We start from the raw sequence: 17,067 nt of genomic DNA on the forward strand, positions 1-17,067 counted from the left end.
TCCCACAGCCTCCCGAAATCATGAGCCAGGGCAGCCCGGGGGACTGGGTTCCCCTTGACCCTACCCCCGGGCCCCCACCACCACCTAATCCCTTCGTGCACGAGCTGCACCTCTCCCGCCTTCAGAGGGTCAAGGTGAGGTGTGGACTGGGGAAGCATTGGGGAGCCTGGATGAGAAAAGCAGGAAGAACTAATGGGGATGGAGACATGTGGGATGTTCGGCCCCGGGGATAGATAGAAATGGGAAACTGGGAAAGATGAGCTTTGGAGAAAGGGAATATGGAAGAATGGGGGAGGGGGCTTGGAGATGGAACAGTTTAGGAAGATAAAAGGATAACAAAGTAGAAAGACATAATGGTGGCCTGGATGGATTAGGAGGGTATTGATGAAGAACCAAGAATAGTGACAAAATGACTAGGAGAGATGGAGGACACCGGGAGGGATGAAGATAGCATCTTATCCACCGAGACTGAGGACACTGAGATTGAAGTTAAGAGGTTAAAGGGAACTTGGGTGGGGTGTTGAATGTTCCACCTGGGAAATTGATTTAGGGGAGAAGACTAGAGGGTTGCTCTTGCCTGTGTCCCTATGTCCTTCCCACCTCCCCCCAACCCCCTGCACTGCAGTACCTTGGAAGAGGGGGAGGTGGATGGGAAGAAGGATGGCTGCAGGAAAAGGAGGGCAACCCCAGACAGGTCAGAAGGTTGAGAACTAGGAATGGAGCAAATGGGCTTGTCTCTTGATTTCTGCCCCCAGGACCAGGCTCTAGAGGCAGGGATTTGTTTACCTGCTTCCTCCCCAGGGTTACTGCCGGAGTTACCCAGGCTCCTGGCAACTCTAACTCTACCTCCCTAATCTGGGCCCCAATCCCCTCCCACCCCCCACCCCAGAGTATTACTGTTAAGCAATCTGGGAGGCAGGGTTGTGGACAGGAAAAGGTGAACATTACGACAACCCATCTCCCCAGATTGAGCCTCCATCTCAGGTAGAAGAGAAGATGCACATGGAGTTCTGTGGATAATTGAGCTATATATGAGTTGGGGGAGGGGGGGGAGGCCTGAAAGACAGAAAAGGTGAGGCTCTGATCCCCTTAGTCCTTTATATTCCTATTCTCATCAGAATCTTCACTGCCTTTATTCTGTGCATAGTCTCTCTTCCATCCCTCTGTTTCTCCCCACCCCACATTCTCCCACAGTCTGATTCACTAATCCAGATAATATCGCATTTGCATAACACTTTAAATATTTAAGTGTTTTTTTACATCTTTGGTCATAGAACTATAAAGTATTAGAAAGAATTGGGGTTTTCTCTCCCTTCTCCTAGTTTAACCTCCCTTCTCAGCTTTCCCAGGTTTCTCTTTCCTCCCCAGTATAGTCTATCTCTACCCTCCTGTCCCCCAGTGCCACCATTTACTCTGTCAAGAGAAAGAGTGAACCTCTTTGGCCCTACTTCCAACCCTAAGAAAATGAGTAGGCTGTGTAGGGGAGACTTCCAGGTTCTGATAGCCCTGCCCCCTTCCCACTGTCCCCAGTTCTGCCTGCTGGGGGCACTGCTGGCCCCCATCCGAGTGTTGCTGGCCTTCCTCGTCCTCTTTCTCCTCTGGCCCTTTGCCTGGCTCCAAGTGGCTGGTCTCTCCGAGGAGCAGCTGCAGGAGCCAATCACAGGATGGAGGAAGTAAGTGGGAAAGCAGGGGACAAACAGCCATGGTTATTCCATCCCACAGTTTTTTATTCTTCCTTGCTACCCATCCCTCTCCCCTTCAAAGGGAAGAAAACACAGTGGGTAGAGGCTGTCATGGCCAAACACTGGAATCTGCTGGTGGGTTTAAAGCCCTGTGGGTGGGATGTTTTTCTGATCCATCCCTGCTACCTGGGACACCATCTCTAAAAAGGAATGCTGTAGGTAATACCAGGTCACATGACGAGACTGTCAATTCTGTTCCCAGAGGTTTTAACATCAGGGTGAGATCTAGAATCTCGACTGTTTTCAGCCCCTTTGCCAGGATGTCTGAGAGGGGATGTGGGATGGGGAGAGAGAGAAACCCTGTAGAGAATGATACTTGCCCGAGTGTCAGGGGCATAGGGGTGGGTGAGGGTGCATAGATTTGCCCTACTGATACCCAGACTTGCCTTGTGCAGGACAGTGTGTCACAGTGGGGTGCTAGGCCTGAGTCGGCTACTCTTTTTCCTTCTGGGCTTCCTCCGAATCCGGGTTCGAGGTCATCGGGCCTCATGCCTAGAGGCACCTGTGCTGGTTGCTGCTCCCCATTCGACTTTCTTTGACCCCATTGTTCTGTTGCCCTGTGACCTACCCAAGGTTGTATCCCGAGCTGAGAACCTCTCTGTACCAGTCATTGGAGGTAAGAGGGCAAGCTAGGGTTGAAGAAGAATAGTGGAAGGGGGGGAAAAAAAGAAAAAAGGTGGACAACTGGATAGAAAGAACTAGAGCTTGGGGATACTGTTTACATACTGGGGAGAACTTGCCTGGATTGCCTCTTGAAAGAGAAAGGACCACTGGGGTCCGTGTTGACAGTGACATGCAGATTTGCAGCATCTCTATCAAAATAATAGTTGAAAGGTATCTTAAAAATCACCATTCAACCCTGTTTTGTAAATGAGGAAACTGAGACCCTAGGAGACTAAGACTTGCCTCCTGTTACTTTGGTTGTAAATAGCAGACTGAGGATTTGGTGTCATAAGAGAATGAACGGCAGAGAGAACATAAGGTAGAATCCTCAGGTCAGTAACCCAAGATAGTAATAGAGAGGTAGTATTATATGTTCTTGGAGTCAGGAAGACCTGGGGATGGGGAACACAAATCAAGTGAGGGAGAATCCTCAGATCGATTGCCTGAAAAGAGGGGATTAGAGAGACAGTGATGCATAATGGATAAGGTACCCGATTTGGAGTCAGGAAGACCTAGGTTCAAATCTCATCTCAGACACTAATTATGTGACACGTGGCAAGTCACTTAACTTCTGCTCTTTCTCAGTTTTCTCATCTGTAAAATGAGGGGGTTAGGCACATCCTAGACTAATTTGGTTGCCCTCAAACCAAGGATATAGCTAGAATATACCTCAAGAATAGAGAACAATGGATAAGAGTACCACCAAGCCTAAGCTTGGTGCTAGAAAACCTGGATCCCAGTTCTGATTCTGCTCCTGTTTACTAGCCTTCTATCCCCCTGGGCAAGTTACCCTATTTCATTTTCCCTATCTAAATGAGGGGGTTGAGCCAGATGATCTGTTTCCATCTCTAAAATTCCCTGATTCTATAACACAGTTCTACTGTTTTTCCTTCTGCATCCCCCTCCTCCCTCCAAGCACTGCTCCGTTTCAACCAAGCCATCCTTGTATCCCGGCATGACCCTGCTTCTCGAAGAAAGGTGGTGGAGGAGGTCCGAAGGCGGGCAACCTCAAGAGGCAAGTGGCCTCAGGTGGGTCCATGCTCTATGATCCCTTCTCTGAGCCTTTTCTCTTCTAAAGACCCACTTCCTGATATACCACTTTCCAGTTTCCCTACTCCAACATCAGCAGTATCTTCAATATGCTTGGTGCTGCTCAGCCTTCACCCTATCCCTTCTTACATGAACTTTAGGGCGTGGGAGTGTGGGTCTCTGCATGAAAGAGGAGATGAGAGGTCCTGGGTTTAAATCTGGCCTCTGACACTTCCTAGTTGTGTGACCCTGAGCAAATCACTTAATCCCAATAGTTTAGCCCTTACCACTCTTCTGCCTTAGAATCAATTCTTACTATTGATTCTAAAACAGAAGGTAAGGGGTTTTTTTATATTGTTTTGCTTTTTTAAAAACCTCTCGTGGCATGTTATGGGGTGGCCACAAGAAGTAGAGGGAAAGAAGGGGAAGAATCTCCCAGCACGTCACAAGAAACTACCTACCCAACTCTTTTGTGCCTTTGAGATTCCTTGTCAGAATACACAACCATCTCTTCCTTCCTGCCACCCCCATTTCAATTCTGTTCCCCTATTGTACTCTTTAGGTGCTGTTTTTTCCTGAGGGCACCTGTTCCAACAAGAAGGCCTTGCTTAAGTTCAAACCAGGTGAACCAGGAGTGGAGGTGGGGTGGGAGTAGAAGTAGGACTATAGGAAAAGTAAGCATCAGAGTTAAAGTACAACTTGTGGGGGGGGGAAGGGGAACTTTTAGCTTTACAAATTGAAGGAGAGAAAGTCAAGAGGTCCAGAGAGCCCAGGATAACCTTTAGATAATACTAAAAAGTCAAGATCTTTGGTTGTTAGAAGTGACCCAGAGCAGAAGTCTCTGTTGGGGGTTACCTTGACCCTCCATCCCCACTTCCCCCCTATACACTAACCTTTGTTTTGGGGGTTGGGCATGGGGTTTAGGAGCTTTCATCGCAGGAGTGCCTGTGCAGCCTGTCCTCATTCGATACCCCAACAGCCTGGTGAGTTCAAATCCAAGAAAGTGTGAAGATGAAAAGAGCTTGAATCTGCCCTAATGTGGGATAGGGGCCAATCATCAGCCACATCGTGAGAGAAAGTGTACATAAACTGGGTAGAAGGGGGCAGAGCTGGCAGAATCTTTGCCTGGAGAAGGGGGCAGTTTCTGGAAAGAATGAGCAAGCCTTTCCTCTCATGCCTAATCTCTGCTTCTCCCTTAGGATACTACAAGCTGGGCATGGAGAGGCCCTGGAGTGTGAGTCCTGGTGGTACCCTTGAGCATGTGATTGGGGGGGAAGGAGGTGGGAATTGAGGGTGGGATGTGGAAAAGGAAGAGGGCTGAGGACTCATCACAGGATTCTCAGCCTCCTACCACCAGGCTGGCCAAGCCCTCCAGAGGTCATCCAGTCCAACTCATCCTGCTAACCTTTAGATAAAATAATACCTCTCCTATGGGTATTTTCAAGGCTGGGGTGAACTTGGAAAAGGCAATACCTTAATCACCTTACCACCTTTTCTAGGGCCTCCTAACTATCATGAAAGTGCTTCATGCTTCCCTTTGGTTGCTTATTTGTGCTTAGTCTTTTCTCAGTGATTACTCCTAGTAACCTCATCTTAACAATGAATACCCCTGGGCCTCCTCCCTCTACTCTCTTCCTTATACCTCATCTTCTTACTCTAGGGCCCTTTTCCTCTGACACAACTACCTAGGGGCTTACCATTTCTTTAGCCCTTATGTGGTGATTAGTCCTAACTAATATTAACAGGATAAGATGACTGTGCATTTCTTCTCCATCCCTCCTTACCCATCCCCTTCACTGCTTCCCAAACTCTCCATCCAGCTGTGTTTAACCAAAAGTTCACTTTTGGGCCTCATTTAAAAGGCATACACTCTTCTCAAAGAGAGCCAAATGGCCTGTGACTTCCCCCTTGATCCCCACAAGGTTCCTGCATGAAAAGCTAAGATAGAATCCCTGGCCTAGTGGGCATCAAAACTCTTTTGGGGGGCAGTTGGGTAGCTCAGTGGATTGAGCCGGCCTAGAGACAGGCGGTCCTAGATTCAAATATTTGACCTCAGACATTTCCCAGGTGTGTGACCCTGGGCAAGTCCCTTAACCCCCATTGCCTAGCCCTTACCACTCTTCTGCCTTGGAACCAATGCACAGTATTTATTCCAAGATGGAAGGTATGGGTTTAAAAAAAAAAAACTCTTCTTCCTCAGGCTCAAAGTTCTTTGGCTTACAGCCTCCCAGCCTTGTAGCCTTGTGGATGTAGAGGTAAGAAAAGGACTATCTTGGGGAAAGAGAATGGGAGATGCATAGATACCCCCCAGAAAGACATTTCTTATTCTTACTAGGGCATATGTTTTCCTTTCAGTTTCTCCCAGTATATCAACCTAGCCCTGAAGAGAGCAGCAACCCTTCTCTCTATGCTAACAATGTCCAGAGGGTCATGGCACAGTGAGTGTCCTTTCTGCATACATCCAACTTCACCATAGTTTCTAGGGCCAAGGGTAGTGGAAAAGCAACAAATAAGGAATCGCTGAGTGGAAGTGGGGGGAAAGGGAAGACTAAAGTTCTATAACAAGGAGAAGGGCCAGTGAATAGGCTCTTAGAAAACAAGCTTTTGAGTTCTATGGGAAGGGAAATTCTGGGATCATGATTTGCCTTCTCCAGCAGGTAGACTTGGTGCTGTCCCAGATGTAGGATCCCTAAAGACACCTTTTCTCCATATTCCTCTTCACCTTTAGGGCCTTGGGAATTCCCGCCACAGAGTGTGAATTTGTGGGGAACCTGCCTGTGACTGTGGTTGGCCAATTAAAGGTGGCACTGGAACCCCAGTTGTGGGAACTGGGGAAAGTGCTTCGAAAGGCTGGGTGAGTGACTTGGAATACAGGGCAAAAACTGCAGAGAAATGGGGAGATGAGGCCTGGCCTGGATAATGAGGGGATCAAAGGAAAATATAGAAAAGATAAAGAAACCAAAAAAAAACAAAGAATAGGGATTGAATGAAGGGTAGAATCCCAAGGAAAGGGGGAAAAAATAAGGGAAACCAAAGAAATCAACAGAGAAAAGGAAGAAAGGAGAGAAATTAAACAACCAAAGTATGAAATGCAGGAGACCTCAAGGGACTATTAAATCTATGATCTAGGAATACACCCAGGCAGTCCCACAGTGGGAGAACTCGAGGGATAGGCACAAGTTCTGAGAAGCATAGTGAGAGGGGAACTGATCCAACTTCCCAGCCTGAAATATTTCCATTGTAGTTTGTCCCCTGGTTGTGTGGATGCCGGAGCAGAGCCAGGCCGTAGTCGCATGATCAGCAAAGAAGAGTTTGCCAAACAGCTGCAGCTCTCTGACCCTCACACTGTGGCTGGCGCCTTTGACTACTTCCAGCAGGTTAGGAGAGAGTTGGGAGGGAGTGTCTTGTTCCCAGGGATCCTATACTACAAGCCCCGAAGTGAATACCTTCAGGATTTGGGGAACACTTTCAGTGGACAAATTAGAAACCGCCTCTCAAAAACTGTGAAAGCCATATTGAAAAGGGTGCCCAAAGGCATCATTTTGTTTACATCTATCATAGGAATTCATCGGACATTATTTTGCAGTATAATTATTTGTACATGTGCCATATCTAGTCCTAGACTATAAGCTCCATGATGGCAGTGACTCTATAAACTTCATATCTCCCCTAGTACCTAGTACAATGCTTTGAAATAGTAGATGCTTATTAAATATTTGTTGAATGCCGTATTAGCCATTTCTGGGGCCATATTAGGCAACCTAATAGCTATGTTAGATGTCCTTTATATTCCTGCCCATCCATGGTAGACAGCAAATATTTGTTGATTAAACTAAGCAAGATAAACAGGGAGAAAATAAGCCTGATGTGAGCAGTATCTGGATACTGCTAAAGCTAGGGAAGTCTTTCTGGTCTCATGGAGCTACATTCTTCGGTATGAAGGGGATGAGATGAAGTAAATAAGCTGAGAGCTTGTGGCTTTGCAGTTCTGGTAATATAGCTTGCTTTTGTTCCATGAATCTTAAATATACATTTTGCTTCCTTTGTCTATAGATGCCCACTCACACTTCTCAGATAAATTCCAGAGTGCTCGGGGAAGAAGGGGTAGGAGAATAGTAGCCCAGACCCGGTCCCACTCATAAATTTCTAATTTATGTCAAACAGGAACATCTAGCAGCAAGTTATGCTATCACACAATGAAGCCAAGATTTCACCACATTTCCCAAAGAATTTTCAATTATTTTGGCAGTCCTCTTTTTTTTTTTAAAGAACCTTGGAAGTTTCCCGTGTTTTCCAAATATTCCCAGGCTTTTTTGGGAAATTCCTGATATTCCAAATATTTCTAGTGGCTTTGACCTTTGGAAGAATTATGGTATTTCTGGAAGATGTCTGATGTTTATTGAGTGCCAGAGTTCTTTCTTATCCAAAACAGATAGTATGGTTCTTAAAAGTCCCCAGAGCAGCAGAGACTAACCAGATCTAGTAGTTCTCAAAGTTAGGGGAACAAAATCATTAGCAATCCTCCAGAGGAACAGGAATGAAGAGCTAGTTATTCTGGCCCCACATACATGACAAGCATACTCTCCATTTTTGTAATAAGTGATGCCAGTGACCCCTCTTTCTTTTTGTCTGACCAGTTTTCCCACATTAGCTAAAAATCAGAAGAGTGCAAAACCAGTTCATCCATCTTGAGGGCAATGAATAAATGATGTTGACACATGTATTGAGAATGTCAATAATATGGAGCTTTCCTGCTTTCCTTAGGAATTCTCTAAAGGAGGGTCCCTGTAGAAGGTTCTTAGGCCCTCTCTTCAAATTGGAGTAAGAAATTATTTTATCAGAAGACAATTTGAAGATGCCCATGATATTTTAGGGAAGTTTCACCCTTCAGTACCCCAAATAGAAATAATTCTGTCAGAAAGTCAATCCTTAGGCAGCTGATATAGAGCTAAGAGATGGTATCTGGTTAAGAGGAAAGGATGAACAAAGACCTTCACCCTTACATTATTGACCACAAAGCCATGATAATTCTTCCACTCTCAATAGGATTCCAGTGGTTCAGTGGATTTCCGAGATGTGGCTCTTGCACTGGCAGCCCTCGATGGGGGCAGGAACCTTGAAGAATTGACTCGTCTAGCCTTTGAGGTACTGGGAAGGGTAGAGACAAGTTGCTGGAAATACAAAACATGCTGTACCCACAAAAATACCTAAATATTCTATCCAAATGGTTTTGGGTAGTTTCTAGAACCTGGTTTCTTGGCCCACTACCACTTTATAACAAATGTAACATGTGGAGACCTAGGAAAGAACCAAAAGAGGGTAGGGCCTGGAGTGCTGGTTATAAAGTGCTATGAGGTTCTGTTGTGATCAGCCTGGAATAGTCTTGGGAAAGGGGTATGCTGAGAGGGAAGAGTGTGTTGGGAGTGAGTCAGCTGCCTGGTGACTTGGGAAGACCCCAAGAAAGAGATGATTCCCAGACTGATAGCTCTCCATCTTTTCTTGTTTTGTTTTGTTTTTTCCCCTCAAAGCTCTTTGCTGAAGAGGAACCAGAGGGAACGGGCCGTTTGTTGTACAAAGATGGCTTTGGCACAATCTTGCACCTGCTGCTGGGCTCACCCCGACCTTCTACTGCCACTCTGCATGCCAAGCTCTGCCAGTCCACATCTACCCAAGGCCTCTCCCTCTGTGAGTCACCTCCTTCAGAGCCTATCCTCAAAGGCACTGTGGGAAGGAGAAGGGATTGGAGAAAAGATATCATATGGATAAACACCAGGATTGTGGGGAAGAATGGATGCTGAGAATCAAAACATCCAAGTTCTAAAAGGGGAATTTGGGTTGGGGCAAGAAAGTTGGAGAAAGTGGTGGAGAATGGGGGAGGGAGTAATCTATATTTGAAGAGGAGAGCATAAACTATGAGGAGAGAGCTGGGATTGGAGTTATATGAATTCTGGAAAGGAAAAGGTCAGGATGGGAGACATCTTCCTTAGAAACCTAGAATCTGTTCTCCCTTCTTTTTCATCCCTTCTTCTCTCTTTACCCTATCTTTCTTTCCTTCTTTCCTACCCTGTTTCACTAGGCCAATTTCAGAACTTCTCCCTGCACGATCCACTCTATGGAAGACTCTTCAGCACCTACCTACGTCCCCCATATACCCTTCGGGTCAACCTCCAAGCCCCAGAGGCCGCATCTCATGGTATCCCCACCCCAACGTCCAATGGGACTGTGGACACTTCCAAGCCGAAGAACGACTGAGAATTTCAGCCCACTCCACAACCCTTTATTCCTAGCTCGATTCCAGCCCCTCAGACTCAGGGCAGCACCGGGGGACTAGCCCATGCCTCCATCTCTGTTCATGTGACTCCTGGTTTTGTTTTGTTTTGGTTTGGTTTTTTTAAGTTGGTTTTGGGTTTTTTGTAAGAAACTATTTTATATATAAATATAAATCTATATCTATATCTATTAAAAAAAAAACATGAAGCTCAACCATATCCATGTCTGTCTCCAATTATCTGGAGACTTGGCAGTTGAGTTGCTCATCTGAGTATTCCAAATGTCCAGGGATGGCTCATCCAAGATATAACCAAAATGATTCTTTCTTCCAGATGGACAAGATACTCGTTTCTAAGACTCCATGCTCTCCTTGCACTTTTATATATACATCATCACTGATGTTACACATACACACAAAAATGTTTCTGCCCAATTCCCCTAATCCTTTCAAAAGGAGATGGAGAATGACTGCTCACCATCCCCTGTGTGTTAGGAGAGGCAGAGGATGAGAGATGGAAGGAATGGAATGGTACTGTCAGCTTTAACATATTAGCTTGCCCTGGAACCAAGAGTTGTTCCTAAATAGGTCCTCCAAATCCGGCAAGATGCTGTATGCCGATGGTACTATGGAAACCCTCTGCCCAACTTCTTTCTAGGGCCAGGGATGGTGGGGAAGGGACATAAAATGGAGGTTCCTAATTCAATTTAGGACGGCCTAGAGGAAATCAGTTAAAATGTCAATAGGACAGGTAGAGGTTAAATACCAAAAAGGACTTACCATTGATGAGGGTTGTGAGACATGGAGACAGATCATGCAGTAAGGCCAGTTGACTCCTCTTAGAGCTATCTCAGCAGAGGGCTGTCATCTGTCAGGGGTTGGGAAAGGGGATGGATGAAATATCTGAAGGACCCTATCAAACCCAGGAGATGGACACGGAAGCCAACCTGTTGTCTCCTGATGATGGCTGCAGGGAGAGAGCACGAGGCTGGAGGATGGGATCCCATGTCCTCTGAACCATAGAACCTGGGATCCACCCACGATGTCTCCTCCCTTCCTCTATTCAGCCTCAGTTCCTCTGGCAGCAAAAACAGTAAGAACAAAGGAAAGATTCACTGCAGACCATTTCCAACAGGGATGTCTTTAATTCACTTTCTCGTAAAACTCCCTCCAAGGGTCCTCTCACATCTTACTTCTCACTGAGGTGGTCATCTCCATCCAGGTCAGTTGATGACCTCCCCCCAAACCTCACCATATTTACAGAGCAATCAGAAAGGAATGGCTGAGAGAAGATTAAAGAGCTCTGCCCGGGTGCCATAGGGCCCAGATCAACCCAGAGAATCCCAGCCCTGAAGAATTACTCTTTGAGGTAGGGTGATTTGGCTGCCCCTCTATAAGCTCCGCCTCCGCTTCTTTCTCCTCCCGGGGACATAACCCTCACGCCGTCTCTTTCGGGACTGTGAGGTCCTTGCTTCCCCCAAATTCAAGGACAGTTCCCCAGAGATGCCCACTTCACCCCCTGGGCGGGGTCTTTTGTCTACAGGAGAGGGTCCCCCACCCAGAGAACGTTTCACAGGCTTGAGTATGGGTGATGGAAGGCCTAACCCTTCTGGAGACAGTGGTCGAGACACTTGACTAGGCCCCCTAGTCACTACGGAGTCAGGGAGAGGACTGAGGGGCAGCCCCCGTGGGGACAGACTAAGTTTAGACGCCAAGAGGAAAGCAAAGTTAGAAAGTTCATCATCTTCATCTTCCTCCTGTTCTTTACCAACCCTATCTACTGCTCCAAGTGTTTCCTTTCCTGGAGAGGAAGTTTCTCCAAGAGCCACTTGGTGACTAGTTTCTACTGTGGGGGGGGTGTCCCCACGACACTGGTTAAGAGAGGCTGGTTGATGGGACTCTTGTGTGTTAGAGTCACCTTTGGTTCCTTGTAAGGAACTTGTGCTTTTGAACTTTGATAGGCCAAAATCATCTCTGCTTTCTCTTTGGCATTCATAACATTTACCTTTTGGTGAGCTACAGTTAACGCCAATAACTAACTGGAGGTCATGGTCATCTCTGATATCCAGTAAGTTGACATTCTCAGTGGATCCTAGCAGAGGGGAACCTGAGTTTTCTTTGCTGCCTGTTATGCTAGCATCATGCCTCATCCCTGGAAGGGAGGAACCTTCTACAGACCCTAAGAGTTGGTCATGGTCTTGACATCTAGGGGAGAGAGTGTTTTTGGCATCCTCGAGGTCAGAGGCACAAGTTTTGCCCTCTATTATTGAGGAGTTACCTCCAGGATATAAATCACTAGGGTTCCCTCCATTTCCAGAGGTGTGTCCTCCAATCCCTAAGACAGGGCTGCTGGCCCTCAGAGGTCCTGAAAGGTTGCAGTTGTTACCATTTTCTAGGGGACTTGTGTCATCCTTGTCCCCAGAGGAAGTCATACTTTTTTCTGTCTCTCCGAGAGGAATACTTTCTCCAAGCCCCAAGAAAGAAATGTGGTTTTGGGTACCTGGAGCATGGCAGCCACTCTGGGACTCTGTTATGCATTCCACATACTGAGATTTTTCTTTGATTCCCTCAATCTGTCCTGAAACCACTTCCAAATTTGTGGAGTCCCCCTTGCTACTCACCCAAGGGGCTGAGCTGAATGGGGTCCTCTCCCTATCCCCAGATGTTCTGGTTGAGGGACTCTGGCCAAAGCCTTTGATCATGGGAGCTCCTCTATCATCTCTCCAAGAAGTCCCCATCACAGTCTCTTCCTGGGGAGCAGAAGATGGCTCCTTCCCTTGAGGAAGCATCCCAAGACCTGCTACCTGGCATCCCTTCCTGAGACCTGTGACTTGTCCCATTCCCTGACCTTGTGGAGTAGTCGTGAAGTCAGCTGGTTCTAGGGGTCCAGCCTCCAAATGGGTGGCTGCCTCCAAATGAGGTCCTTTCTGCCAGCTGTGAGGAGAGGATTCTAGGATCCCCTCAGTCACTAAATGGTCCCCTTGGTCTCCAGGCCCCCCTGAGTGGCCTTCCTGATATAAAGATACCAGGGTAGTACCCTTCCCAGACCCTCTGCCCTCCACCCCCAAAAGTCCCCTCGTTACCCGTGGAGTGGAAATCTCTAGCCGAAGGTCCCAGCTACTAGGGGATGGCAAAGTGTTACTATCCCTTCCTAGGCTCCTTGGGCCCTCTGCTGTTCTGTCCTGCCCACCATGCCCTTCTCCCCTTGCCCGTTTTCCTGGAGAAGCTGTCTTCCCCAGGCGGACAATGCCCCCTGCCATACGAGCCCCAGGTGAGGGTCGAAGCCGCCCACCCCCATCTTCCTCCTCATCAGATGGAGAGGGGCTAGAGTCTGATTGGGCCCCACTGCAACTTGGGGGCTCCTCTTCCTCCTCCTCTTCCAAGGCTAAGAGCCGCTTCTGCACCAGCTAAGATTAAAAAAAAAAAGGAGACAATAATTCCAAGCTCTGCTTTTGGTGAAAAGGGGAGGGGGGAATTGGGTAACAGCTTAAAAATTAGAAGCTAAAAGCCCTCCTCACCTGCACCTGCATCTCAAATCTAGAACTGTTCCTCTCTAGACACAACTTTATTCTAGGCAGAACAGGGTTTAGACAAGTTCAAGGGGCTTCCCTCTTGGCTCCCTCCCTGCTTCCCATTCCCTACCATCCTTTACCTGAGTGGGAGTGAGTCCCTCTTCCTGTTCTAGTTCCTCACTTAGGGCCAAGGGATCCCTCTGTTGTTCTGGTGACAGCACCTCTGCCAAAAACCTAGGGTGAATCACAGCCTCCACCTGAGAGAGAGAAAATAATTAGCATTTATATAGCACTTTAGGGTTTGCAAAGCACTGTAAAATGTTATCTTATTTGATCTTCACTACAATTCTGTGAAGTGCTATCATGATCCTCATTTTATAGATGCAATGGAAGCAGAAGTCCAGTGACTTGCCCAGGGTCACCCAGTGTCTGAAATGGGATCTGAACCCAATCGTCCTGTCTCCAAGTCAAATTACTCACAGCACCATTTACCTGCTTCCAGGTAGCTTGAAGAGAAGGAAAATAGGTTTAAGGCACAGGTCATGGAACAAGGGGAAACCTGGTAAACAAGAGGATCTCTAGAGAGCACAGCCTTAGCTCTTCCTGCTCACTCCCAGGTTCTCAATTAAAGCTAGGCAAGGCAATAGGACTCAGCTCCTTGCACTATCTTCTCTTAGGCAAGAAACAAAACAAAAAGAAGGAAATCCCCACCCCAGATTCGGGGATTCCAGAAGTCTCCCATCAGGGTCCGAGGCAAGAACCTCCCCCTTCTAGGCATGTCCTTACCTTGGAGACAAAGACATCCTGAGCACATAGCTCCTCGATGTAACTCAGCAGACCAGGATCAGGATAGGCCTCCTCCTCTTCTTCCTCCTCCTCCTCCTCTTCTTCTTGTTTCCCCTCTGGATCCCCTGTGGCAGGATGGGGCACTCCCACCAGCCCGGCCATGATGTCAGCATATTGCTTCACTGCTTCTGGTGGGATCTCTTTGGGTGCTTCAGGGGCAGAGGGGCGAGGAGGCCGGCGTTGGCGACGGCGTGGGGGGCGGCTCTTAGAGGCCGCCTTCTTTGGGATATAAACTGGAGGGGCACGGTGGAAGAGAGGGAGAGACAACACCAGTCACACGTCCTACTATTGTGGAACCCATAAAAATGTCCCACCCCATAAGTAACTGGAAAGGGAACTTCCAGCTACCCAGACCCTCAAAATGGGGAAACTGTCCACACAAGTTCCATTGTGATTAGGAGCCTAGGGAGGGGTCAGGGGAAGGGCAAAGACTGAATGGCAGTGTGGCCAAAATACAATGCATTCGTGACTTGTCCCCTCCATTAGGTATCATTTCTTCTCCAATCAATGCTACTGAATTGGCTGCACTGAAGTATCTCTAGACTGGGTAGGCCTGACCTGACTTAGCAGAGGCTGGGGGACACTGGACACAAGAACCCTAAAGAGGAGAGTCAGGAGCAGGAGGTCCTAAGAAAACAACCGCAGAATCAAGGGAACTTTAGAGCCACCTATGTATTTTTTAAAAAGAAGTCACAAAAGACTATCTGGCTAAAACCTGAAATGAAATCATGAATCTCGGCTCTAAATTTATATTCAAATACTAATCTAGCTTTTCTTTATAGTGAAATAAACTACTTTCAGTACCAGCGTGCTAAAAAAAAGATTTTACTTTTGTAATCATAGTTCAGAAAATACCAGCAGTGTTTACATATCCCTGAGATGGGAAGGCTGATAGCATCCTTAGTAAAGGGCTAAAAATGCTCTTTTTTAAACCCTTACCTTCTCTTTTAGTTACAACTCTAAGACAAAAGGGCAAGGGCTAGGCAAATGGGGTCATATAGCTAAAAAAAAATCTAAGGCCAAATGTGAAAACCAGCTTCTTGCAACTGCAGGCCTGGTATTCTATCCACTGAGCCACCTAGCTTTACAGGCAAAAAGCAGGAAAAAACATAGTTATTTTTAAATTTGATATGATGTTTGTGTTGTACTAAATACTTAACAGAAACCAAGAAGTGCTCTCTCGATCTCTCTCCATATATATGAAAATATATATACACATATGCTTGTTTGGTTTTTTCCCTTCAATCTCAGAATCAATACTGTATATTGGTATCAAGGCAGAAAAGTGATAAGAGCAAGGCAATGGAGGTTAAGTGACTTGCCCAGGGACACACAGTGAAGAAGTGTTTGAGGCCACATTTGAACCCAGGACCTCCAGTCTCTGGGCCTGGCTCTCAATCTACTGAGCCACCTAGATGCCCCCAAGCACTCCAAATATTTTCTTTCTCTGAACTTTTGGTGAATTTTCCTAAAATGTTTTGGTTATGGGTTTTTTTTGTTTGTTTTTGGAAAACAGCTAAGATTATTTTTTTTTAAATAGTGGAAGAAATCTGTTAGGTTTTTTGTTGTTGTTGTTGTTTTAATTTGATCTAAACCTCTTCTTCCAGACAGGTAAGGTATTATCATCTTTCCTTGACAGAGCAGGCAACTGATGTCCAAAGAGAATTAATGGAATTGCCCAAAGTCATATAGCTAGTTAGCAAGAGGATCAAAAACCCAGTACTGTCTCTTAATGTAATGTTTATTCCATTACACCAAAATACATCTTCTGAGGGAAAAGCTGCAGAGACAAGGCAGGGGTCTGTATTTGGAGCTTTTTTTTTTTTTTAATAGGCAGAGAAAAAAAGCATGCAAATAATGCAGGATAGTAGGCAAATGAGTACTATATTCAGGTTCAGAACTCAAGTGTTCCAGGTAACAGGAACTGTGGTGATTGATAAATAATCTTGCAAGACTCAGATGATCTATGGCTGCTTCCTATTCTTTTCCCTTCAGGGGAAATCTGGCTCAGGGGTCTACCCCTAAAGCTCCTACTAAAGCCTGGGTGTCCATACCTTGTTGTTGGCAAATCTCAGGGACTGGGGGTCCTGGGGGTTCAAGCTTGGGAGGGGTTGGAGGAGGCAAGCACTGAGACCCACTCATCAGTTGCACCTTCTGAATCTGCATTTCCTCCTCAGCCTCAAACTCCATGAACCTGTACCGGATAGGGAAGGGAAGGAACTGAAGGTAAGGTACACTGACTCACTTTCCAGCTCCCAGACTACAACCATATGGAAACTGAATTGAAGCACTCTAAGCTTAGGGCTTCAGGTCCTATCTAATATGAGTCGCCTAAGAAAGTGATCAGGACACAGGATCATAGATTTAGAGCTGGAAGGAACCTTAGAAACCATCTAATCCAATCCCCAAATTTTACCCATAAGAAAACTGAAGCTCACATATATTAAATGACTTGATCCAGGTCACACATATGGTGAGCCACAGAGCCAAGATTTGTACCGTGTGCTGACCAAATCCGGCGCTCCTTGTCATCACATGTACCCCCTTATCTACGCAACACTCTGGAGAGACAACCGCCAAATCAGTTGTGGAGAAGAAAGAAAAAACTGAGGCTCTTTCCTGTGCTCAGACCACTTCCTTGGTCTTACTTTTTGCATCTTGCAGCCCCTGATGATCATAATGCCTATCTTCTTTTTCCCAATGAGCTGCAAAGTGCATGTACTAATTTTTAAAATAATAATATACATGCTACTTTTAAATATAATAAATACCTCCTATTTCTATAGCACCTTAAGGTTGGCAAAGCACTTTACATACCGTGTCTCATTTGATCCTTGCAACAACCTTGGGAGGTAGGTGCTATAAGTATTACATGTGGTATGGCCTTGAGTTGGGAAATACACTAAAGAGTGCTGGATTCTTAGCTGGTTAAGAAGATGGTAGACAGGAAGGCTTCAGGTGGGCTGGTTTGTTTGTTTCTGTATTCTCAAAGTAGTGGGTATAGAGA

General features: G+C 46.4%; 2 protein-coding genes across 3 annotated transcripts in view; one reads left to right on the forward strand and one right to left on the reverse strand.

Moving 5' to 3' along the window:
* LPCAT4 (lysophosphatidylcholine acyltransferase 4) lies at positions 1 to 9,920 on the forward strand. Its single transcript, XM_001380732.4, has 14 exons — positions 1 to 134; positions 1,531 to 1,673; positions 2,138 to 2,358; positions 3,322 to 3,434; positions 3,997 to 4,057; positions 4,359 to 4,417; positions 4,634 to 4,668; positions 5,635 to 5,689; positions 5,790 to 5,872; positions 6,163 to 6,288; positions 6,679 to 6,811; positions 8,481 to 8,579; positions 8,963 to 9,119; positions 9,511 to 9,920. The coding sequence occupies exons 1-14, from the start codon at positions 21 to 23 to the stop codon at positions 9,684 to 9,686; spliced, it is 1,575 nt and encodes a 524-aa protein (XP_001380769.1). The 5' UTR covers positions 1 to 20; the 3' UTR covers positions 9,687 to 9,920.
* Positions 9,017 to 17,067, reverse strand: part of NUTM1 (NUT midline carcinoma family member 1) — a 25,267-nt gene continuing 17,216 nt past the window's right edge. Inside the window, exons 5-10 of one of the 2 annotated variants that reach the window (XR_008914883.1) lie at positions 16,115 to 16,254; positions 14,001 to 14,293; positions 13,355 to 13,471; positions 12,324 to 13,109; positions 10,483 to 10,669; positions 9,017 to 9,155 (exon numbers count right to left, since the gene is read on the reverse strand). Coding sequence is in view for 1 of the 2 variants with exons in the window: in XM_007479984.2 (XP_007480046.2) it covers positions 11,094 to 13,109; positions 13,355 to 13,471; positions 14,001 to 14,293; positions 16,115 to 16,254 (2,566 nt within the window). In the remaining variant the exon portion in view is untranslated. Of the gene's footprint in view, positions 9,156 to 10,482; positions 10,670 to 10,827; positions 13,110 to 13,354; positions 13,472 to 14,000; positions 14,294 to 16,114; positions 16,255 to 17,067 lie in introns of those variants that run through there. The other variant, XM_007479984.2, reaches the window with a different exon arrangement.

This window comes from Monodelphis domestica, chromosome 1 (genome assembly GCF_027887165.1).
Source record: "Monodelphis domestica isolate mMonDom1 chromosome 1, mMonDom1.pri, whole genome shotgun sequence".
NCBI lineage: Eukaryota > Metazoa > Chordata > Mammalia > Didelphimorphia > Didelphidae > Monodelphis > Monodelphis domestica.